Source organism: Cupressus sempervirens, chromosome 4 (genome assembly GCF_028749045.1).
Source record: "Cupressus sempervirens isolate cs-2001-9-10 chromosome 4, ASM2874904v1, whole genome shotgun sequence".
In the NCBI taxonomy this organism is placed as follows: domain Eukaryota; kingdom Viridiplantae; phylum Streptophyta; class Pinopsida; order Cupressales; family Cupressaceae; genus Cupressus; species Cupressus sempervirens.
This window is the reverse complement of record NC_143121.1, coordinates 37744078-37753971: the sequence shown is the minus strand read 5'-3', so window position 1 is coordinate 37753971 and position 9894 is coordinate 37744078. Positions and strand designations below refer to the sequence as shown.

Sequence of the window (9894 nt, the reverse complement as noted above, 5' to 3'; positions counted from 1 at the left end):
TCTCCAATACTTACTCCCATGCAATCATACATTTTAAATTCCATCTACACCAACATTGTCATCGTGGGCGTTGCTACATTGATCTAACGGTAAATGGAGCATGTTTGAGCAACCTCTAAATTCTAAACTAAAACGCGTAGTTTACCAAGAGAACACTATAAAATTATTTTTCAAACTGAGATCTTGTTCGTTAGTTTAGGTTATATCCAATACCGTATGTTCATTGTTCATTTGCATATTGCATCTATTAGACTCGGTAAATTTTATTGCTTTTCAATTTTTGCCAATTATCTTTCCCCTACGGGTGATAATCCCAACAAAAGTGTCATTCTTGTTCTTGATTAATTGCTATAATGGTTTGTTAACTTCAGTGCTGACTATGGGACAACCGCAAAGCACCGCTTACTAGTAGTATTTTCAAACAAGTCTATATTTATACATTATGGCCGCATGGATGATACCACTCCATTAGCTCCTAATGAAAACGTAATTAATAAATAAAATACCGGCAACAAACTCCGGCTCCTCTCATGACCATGCTGGTAGGCAGGCTCAAATATCCAACAATAATCACCACTTCCTGTTCTTTAACACTAAGTAAAGCGTTTTTTCTTACATCTACAAAGCCAAGCCAACACGAAGCTACATTTATCTCACTTTGATTAATTTTTTATTAAAGTCTGTTGAAACTACAGGGAACACAAATTGTATCCTAGCTAAGAAATCAGTGTTGCAGTTTTATTGATACAACTGTTTGGATCTTCGATCCTCTACAGATAGCATCAACAATCTGTAACCCATTTGAAAGAACTATTATCATTTATTCAAAGCCTCCAGATTTGATTGAGTAGAAAAAATTCATTATCAATGTTTCAGATTGCACTCCAAAATCCACCATTGGGATGAAAGAGCGAAGAGAAAAATTATATACAGCATATGAGTTTAATACTTCAACAAAAATTATATATAATATATTGTTTATACTAGAGAAAATTCCAGTACACCAAGCGCAATGTCAAAAGCCAACGTTCCACTCTTACCTTCTCACATAATCCCTAAACACACAATGTCCAAAACCAGTACAGTACAGTAAAATTATATATAATATATTTTTAATACTTGAGAGAATTCCAGTAAAAAGTTCACTCTGAAAATCCAACAATACCCAACAATACAGTACAGTAAACCTAGCTATGTTTCATAGGAATGTCAAAAACCAAGGTTCCACTCTTACCTTTTCACATTATCCCTAAAAAACACAATGCCAAAAACCAGTACAGAACAGTAAAATTATATATTATATATTTTCAATACTTGAGAAAATTCCAGTGAAAAGTTCACTCTCGAACCAACAATACAGTACAGTAAACCAAGCTATGTTCATAGGAATGTCAAAAACCAAGGTTCCACTCTTACCTTTTCACATAATCCCTAAAAACACAATGTTTCTATCCCATGCAGTCCAGTTACAGAATCCTTAAAAAAAACAATAAATTGCAGAATTCTCCTGGAAAATATTAAATCCTGCTTTTTTGGACTGAACTTTCCCCGCCAACTTAGGGAGTATCTTCTCCCACACGCATCAATTGCCAACGTGATTGATTTCGCCGCCAGCTTCCTCCTAGTTCTTAAGCCCCAAAACTCGTCCCCCAACCCCACTGCTTCTTCGCAAGGCCCTTAAGTGAACTTCAGAAGAAATTCAAAGCTGACAACGATTTACTGGTCCATGTGGACGTCATTAGGTAATGTACATACCAAGACAGGAGAGCTCAATTTCCCAAGATCATAGCCTGTCCTCCTTTCCCACGCCAGCTTGGGTGATTTTTATTCACAAAACACCAAGTGGACTTTCAGTAACCCTAACCACAAATTGCTCCTCTGAAGCTCTTGGGCCAACTACTAAAAAAATACTAAATTTTCTAAGCAACATCTGCTAAAAAAATTAAATTATCCCTTGTTACGATTTGGGAATTCAGAAGAAATTCACGAGTTCATAGCATCCATACCTTGGATTATGTTTATTTGCCCATATGGCCATACCTTTTTGTCATAATCCAAATGCAAGTGTTTATTATTCCTCAAATACAGCCCTAGAGAAATCCACCAGTTCACAACCCAGATAATTGATCACTTTAAACCATCCCAGTTCACAATACATTTGTAGTAATCCGATGTATCTTTCAAAATGGATTACCTCATAGCAGGCTATTCGTTTTTAGAGAATTTATATAACAATATAACTACCTAAAACTAACAATGTTAATCATTATTTACCATCTTCAAAATGTGCCAGTAAACCAAAAGATTTTGTTAGCAGTGCTAACAAAGAGACCTGAAACAAATTGAAATATCAAATTTGAAAACAGCAGATTACTGAGAAGCAGAACGTAAAATGCAATGACTACTTTAATCATCCCACTATTTGAGTCTTTCAACAAAGCAAAAATAGATTGAGAGTACCCACAGCTCACATCATGATGCATTTTCACCACAATTGAAAATAACATGAAATATTGCATCAAACCAAATACTGCACCATAAAGCAAGCGAGATTTTTCAAAGAAAAATCTTTTAATTGCATTCAGTGACCATATATAATTTTTCCTAATCTCTGCAAGAAATTTGTTAACTTGGAAGTAGGTGATCCCACTTCAATTACTTGAAAAATGAAGTCAACCTTTGAAAGGAGACTGAAGTATTATTATTCAGTTCTGTAAAATCTAGCCTCAATACACAGATCTGAGAAGCTCCATAAAACCTTGCTAAAAAGAGTGTTTGTGCCCTCAGCATCAGGTACGTCTACAAATTGCAAGCAGCAACTATAACTCGTCCTGTAAAAACATTTTAACAAAATGATTCTTAGAAAATTTGTACATAAATTATATTTCGCATCAAGAAAATGTGCATAGTCAATTATATAATTGCCAACAAAATGACTCTTAGAAAATTTGTACATAAATTATATTTTGCATCAAGAAAATGTGCATAGTCAATTATATAATTGCCAACATAATAAATCTTACATGATCTTCCTTATCCTCTTCTACATCTTCATCTTCATGTTCTTCATCCTCATCCTGTTTCAAAGAAACAACATATATGAATATATTTAAAGAAAAAGATAAGTATGCCTAATGTCTTGACCTAAATCTTAAGATTGCATCATAATAAGATCACAATCCTGTGTCAGGTGGGGATCTAAAATACATTCAAAGATAATCCATGATAATATCAAACACATAAATATTTTATCTGTAGATTTTTTAAGATTGTTTAATATCCATTGTCTTCACAGTATATATTATCTTAGTTGCTGGATCCATCCTAGACAAACCAGATCCGGATTCGGATCCGATCCAGATCCAGATTCAAGCTTGGATCCAAGCCACGGCCTGAGGATCCAAAGGCAGAGTCAAGGATCCAGGATCCAACCCACAACCCAAGGATCCTCAAGGATCATAATTTCATTTTGTAATTCAGTAATTCAATGTGAGTGTGTTGATTTTCTTTATAATTGTGAAAATAGATCAATTATCAAATACACAAAATCATAGATCCATACTAGAATCATAGATTCACACTATGAAATGATTTAATTTTACAATTATGTATATTTCTCTTTTTAAGTATATATAATACATGTACACACACACACATGTATCTATACACAATCCTCCACGAATCATAATTGGGAAAACAAAATATCCTACATGCACACACACACACACACATGTATGTATACACAATCCTCCACGAATCATAATTGGGAAAACAAAATATCCCGAATCAAATGTAGATTAAGAAGTCTTGGAATACCTTGATTTATCCGAAAAAACATTTTTTAAAATTACATAGTCCATCCAAAAGCCTTTTTTCTGACTGAAGTACACAAGATTTCTGCATGTCAAAAAATAAAAAGTTTCATGGGCAACAATAGTAACTTACATCTGTATCCTCGTCAGCATCACTAGACTTATCTTTCTCCTGCAAGAATTTAGACCAAGATTTAACATTAACAAACTCAAATATTTTTCAAGATCTTATTTGCATGGTCCCAAATAATGTGTCTGTAATCACAGGCAAACAAGAAGCCCAACAATTTACTAGAAAATAAGCGATGTGAATCATGAGCAGACAGAACTATAAGATGCATCACCTCTTCCTCTTTCTTCTTCTCAGCCTCTTCAAATGCTGCCTTTTCAGCCTGAAAAGACAAGGAACAAAATCATCACAAAATAAGAATAACTGGCTGTAGACTCAGCTTAAACATCTACACGAGAATTTCAAAACAAGATTGACTCACATCTTTGTTTTTGCCCCATGTCTCCTCTGCTAGTTTCTTTGCATATTCAGGGTCATCACACACTAAAATATTATCAAACAAAGTTCCTGATTTGACCTGTCGTACAAGAAAACAGAAGAACACAGATTGTCAAATCGAATCAATTACTCAATGTCAACAAGACACTGCAAGTAGACTGAGTTAACAGCTTTGAAGATGAAATTCATATACAAACCTGCCATAACTCAATTCCAACATATTTCAAATTAGGGAATACATAGAGCTCGGGATCATCCTTGAATTCTAATTACAATAAGATTACAATTAAGTGTCAGATACTAGAATATTGGACACCATAAGCAATCAAAGACCTAAATCCCCAATGATACGTCATTTGAAAAAAAATACTAGAGTGCTGGAAACCATAAGCAATAAAAGATTAAAATGCATACCAGGATTGTCAATCAATGGAGCCTTCCATTTGCCCTTGAAGTTCGGATTCTTGATTTTCTGTCAATTTTTTAATGTGCTATCATAAGAAACCCACTGATACAAGCACTAAAAAAGCAAGACAGATGCAGGGTACCAACAATGTTGAAATATCTAAACTTAACACAATTTCCCTTCATCTATACCTTGGGCTTCCAAGGACCCTTGTATTCTGGGTTTGGAATAGTTGGAGCTTTCCATTCACCATCTTCCTCATCATCCCAATCCTCCGGCTGCAAAATATAAGAATGGAAAATTATAGATAGCAGTCATAATCAATACATATGAAACCTCACTAGAACTTGATTTGGCCATTGAAAAGTGGGAATAAATTTCCATGAAATAGATGGATATAAAACAAAAGTTCAAGACTTCATGTAATAGCCGAAGATTCAGATGCCTACCTTAGTGGCATCTGGATCAGTTATTTCCTGTAGTATGTCATCATAACCCTGCACAAAGGAGGGCATCAATATTCAGAGAAAACTTTCCTCCTAACTGAATGAATCAATTAGCAATTATTCACTGCAGACCATAGCAATTAGTTAAAACTAGTAGAGCAGCACGTTGTGATTGTAAGCAACTCCATTATACCTCAGGTTTCTTGTCCTCTGGATCAGGAATGAATTCCTTCTCATCCCAATCCTCAGGCTGCAACCACAAGCATTTGGATTCATCATGAGAAAAGCAGTGCAGTAGTGCACAAAAGGTCTGGTCCATAAGATCCAATGGAAATATACTCATACCTTTTTCGCATCAGGATCCTTGATCTTCTTTGGTGGTAGTAAGTCCCAATCCTTATACAGACTTCCAGATTCTTTTTCAGTGTTGTCAATAAGAATGCTATATGTTGCATCAGGTCTAAGAATAAAAGTATATACATGTGTGAGTTGATCAGTTTCACATGCGACCTCCTTTTTAATAGGATTGTTCTTTCCTTTATAGGCCAGTATAGCATGAACTTTCTTTGTACTGTAACCACAAATGTCAGGTCCAAACATGATGCTGCAATAAAAAACAATAACAAGCAAATGCGTCAATAGAGACTCCAAACTCCAAAAAAAGATATAACTAGAAATCCTAGCAGAACAATATTTCTGAAGATGACTTATAGTGCACACTAAATACCTATAAGGTGTCTCTCCACTGAAAGTCTTCTGGTCTAATTCATCACTTATCAACTTTAGATAGCCACCACCACAATCAAGTTTCTGTTCGTGTTTGACGGAAAACTGAAGAACAAGGGTCTTATCCTTGTTGCTGAATTCGGGGAATTTGGCAGAGGTGGCAAAAAACCTATAATCTGGACTGGTTTGGATGCCTGATTCCCACAAACCAGTTCATTCCACGGGGAATAAGAAGAATAGAAAACAATCAATTTTTGTGTTCATGAGCACTTTAATAACCAAGTCCTAAATCTTATTTAAAAATATTAAGATTTTAGCCAATTCGTTTAAGTATTCAAAGGTTATTAAAAAACAAAATAGCAAGGTATAAATACACACCCTTGTCCTCTGGATCCCCATGCCATTTCCCTGCTGTGTGAACCCACTCTCCAGCTGTGCCTTCATCCTTTTTCCAATCAGACTGCACCCAACGGCTCTCCCAGCCATCTATTTGAAACAAATAAAAGAGTTAGCTATCTAATCAATTATCAGTCAATGACATTTACTGGAAATGAAATAAAACTAAACAACTATGAAAAAACAGCTCAAACTTGTAGTGCCATCAGAAACATATAGCTTATACAATCATCAAATTTAATTACAAAATATGATACAATGGTCAAGACACCAAATAAAAAATTGTGTTGGGTTTTAAGCAAAAAATGTTCATTTGAGTCGATAGATTCTCAACCTATAAGAAGCCGGGTCTTTCAAACTGGTCGATGGAATGTCTACAACTTCGACCATGCCTATGATTAGGCTCATACAAAAAGAAAGGTGTTGCCTTTAACTAGCCATCAACCAGAGTATAGCAACTAATTCAGTTTCTGAATAATAGAATAGGCTTACAAACACCTAAATTTACTACATTAGTCCTAAATTACACCCGTTAACAAAGTTCAAATGGCCTTCCTGCCAGTCTTGCCAAGCTTACACATTTATGATGTTATGTTATAGAGAAACCTGTAGTCATAGCCCAAAAATCTATGTATTAGTAGTATAGAATCCATATGATTGCTACCAACCTTGACCTCTACAAAATTCGAAGGCACAATGCCAGCCAAATCAAAAGAAATGCCCTATAAAAACTGAAATAGCTGGTGCACATGAGCACGGTGATTTATCAAGAAGAGGGTATACATATAATTATGTCAAGGCAAGCCTATGAAGAGGCCAAGGTGACAAGCACTCCCAGCCTAGCCCCCCTTTCCCATTCCCAAATCATTAAAAAGAGAATGATTTTATATTTACACAATGCCAGACATTGTCATGATAAAACTAGGATGACTTGACTTTGTTGTCATGCAAGCGTTTGTCGACGGGAATGATGGTGAACAATGTTGGCTGAAGAATGAAAAGCTTGGAACTGCACCTTCCCTGTTTCAATAGACAAACAGAGTACTTTGTATATGAAGTTTTGAACCTACTGAAACCAACTGTGTCTGTGTGTGTGGGGGGACAGAGAGAGAAAGAGAGAGGGAATCGTGAGAAAGATTGATGACTTCATTATAATATAAAATATAGACTGCAAAAGGATTTCCCACTTGATAACAAGAATATCTTACACATCAAAAGTTAAATCCAAATTACAATGGTCCCTAAACACCTACCTCTCAAATTAGTACTAATAATTGCTCAAACTTAGACATCCTCTCAAAAAGCAGAAGGAACATGTCTGGAAAACATTGACCAAAAGATCTGATATTTAAGAAGGATCATAATATATACCAAACACCTAAAGATAAAGTGTTATATGAAATTGCAAAAACTATTAATAATAAAACATTATCCCTTTTATGTTACCATGATTTGTTTGAAAATATACAAATGATTAATTTGAATAAAAAAATAAATCCTGAAAAGTCTTTTCCTATTCCCAACGCTTAAATCTAGAAGACGGGCTCCAATCAGGTAAACAGTCATTTTCTTTGCATCATCTATAGATATATCACATTTCACATACATATTCAACAAATATTAGTAATAACTACATTCATTAACATTTCTGAATGTTAATGCATTCACAATTGTAAATGATACTAATGTCTGCTGAACCTGTATTGGAATCTGATATATTCTGATACACATAAGTGTAGATTTATTTTCTATCGGATCCTATCTTCTTAGGATCAGACTATAATTTTATGCACAAACATTCCCAGATGCTATAATGGCCCGTGGAAAATTGACATCTCTTATTAACATCAATGTTCCATGTCAATTCATAAAAGCTTCAGGAACTGATGCACTGAACATATTCATGAATATAGTTGTTACTGATGTCTGCTGAGTATATATGATGAATATGATATAGTATATCACGGTAACTATATATAATTTTTTTAATAGGGGCACATCTTTTATCTGAATACTATTATGGACTGGATAAATTTGGTTGTCTCTAATTAACTAGAGACTATATCAATTCACAACAGCTTCAAGAACTAACGGGCGAAACAAATTCACCGTATCACACACCAGTCCAAAAAACTCATTTATTTAGACACCGTTTGCCTCTAAACCTATACATAATTGAAACATCAGCAACTTTTTTTTGACCTTCTATGAGTACGACATTTCACTTACCATGTAATCAACATCTAAAATAGATCGGTTAAAGCAAGCCCAAATGAAAGATACATAAATTTGCATTTATGCTAACAGATTGATATCATTTTGACAGTGACATCATCTGGTAGAAGTACAAATGCTACAGCCTAACATTTTAGATTTACATTAGGATAGGGCACTTGCGAACCCTTTTTCCCTTGCAGTTCAATGCAAATCTTTAAAAATATTGGACCTTCAACTTATAACAAACTGTGTTATTATGCTGAAATAATTTTTAAACACTTAAACCCAAAAGCTCAAGCGTAGAACTTCAAAAGTCCAAATCATTATATCCCGGCCTTATGATGTGTAAAGTGCTACACGAAACTAAAGAAGATCCATAAGATTTTCACTGCGCCACTATAAAGAAAGCAAATCTCCCCGCAAAGAAACAATTTTGGCACCATTTCGACAACAATTGTAAGAGAGAACGTAATAATTGCTCTGTCGAATCAACTTCTACCGTATTTCAATAATGTGTGTAAATCGACAACTCTTCCCGCCCAAGACAAATAATTAGCATAAAGAAGACACTTGTGCACAAGACCCACCGCCAGCTTCAGAATTCAAAGTAATTCACCGGAATGATATCTCGAAAAAACGACCTTCAGAAAGCAGATCCGATCATTACGCCTTCCGCTAGAGCGTCAAAAACACATCTTAACCCCATGCATACCACATTCATCAACAAAATACTTGGCAAAAACTCAAAAACAACTTATCCGCTCAACTTTCACTTTTCCGAACCAAATCTCCCCCAAAAACACTCAATAATATTTAAACAATCCCAAAGATTACACATTTCACTTAAGATCTAAAGAAACAAAACCAGAAAGTCGTAAAATCGTCAGATTTCAGATCGATCCACCAAAATCAAAACCAGCACAGCAGCAATCACATTCCTCAATCAAATCTTATCTAAAACAGATCAATCGCAACATACCATTGAATCGCTCCTCGAATATAACCTCAGCGGATGCGATCGAAGCCAAAAACGCCACAAAAGTGCAGAAGAGAAGCAAACTTCCCCATGTGCGCGCCATTCTTAGCCACACCACACTCAGGATTACCAAACTTCACCCCTCCCTTTTGTAAATATACCGCACCAAAGATTGAACCCTTTTGTACAAAATTTCACGTCCGGCATATGAGGACAATGGGAAACTACAGTCTGACCTCGGATAAAGCGGCAATTAACATGGCATTATTGGATTAAAAAATTTTCCCCGAGGATTAGGGTTTATGATCCCTCATATTTAGTGTTTGACCCTATCTTTGTAGATTTTTCTATTTTCTGTTTTTATAAGAACCCTTGTAGGACGGATTTACTAGTAATTGTTTTTCCTT

The 9894-nt window shown here is 35.1% G+C and overlaps 1 protein-coding gene across 1 annotated transcript; it reads right to left on the bottom strand.

The window, feature by feature from the left end:
• Window positions 1-2552: 2552 nt before the first annotated feature.
• Window positions 2553-9615, bottom strand: LOC149559825 (calreticulin-like). Its single transcript, XM_089824322.1, has 14 exons — window positions 9491-9615; window positions 6277-6384; window positions 5900-6092; window positions 5518-5776; window positions 5366-5422; window positions 5176-5223; window positions 4918-5004; window positions 4735-4792; window positions 4518-4585; window positions 4304-4399; window positions 4157-4204; window positions 3946-3984; window positions 3024-3077; window positions 2553-2831 (listed from the first exon to the last, which is right to left on the bottom strand). The coding sequence occupies exons 1-14, from the start codon at window positions 9588-9590 to the stop codon at window positions 2820-2822; spliced, it is 1227 nt and encodes a 408-aa protein (XP_089680448.1). The 5' UTR covers window positions 9591-9615; the 3' UTR covers window positions 2553-2819.
• Window positions 9616-9894: the final 279 nt, after the last annotated feature.

Bases quoted from the DNA above. Each gene is read 5' to 3' on its own strand.
- LOC149559825 (XM_089824322.1), bottom strand. From the start codon at position 9,590: ATGGCGCGCACATGGGGAAGTTTGCTTCTCTTCTGCACTTTTGTGGCG. The intron at 5,423-5,517 runs GTATGAGTATAT...TTGTGGTTGCAG, and splicing joins AGGATCCTGATGCGAAAAAG to CCTGAGGATTGGGATGAGAA. The intron at 4,205-4,303 runs GTGAGTCAATCT...TTGTCTTTTCAG, and splicing joins CATGGGGCAAAAACAAAGAT to GCTGAAAAGGCAGCATTTGA.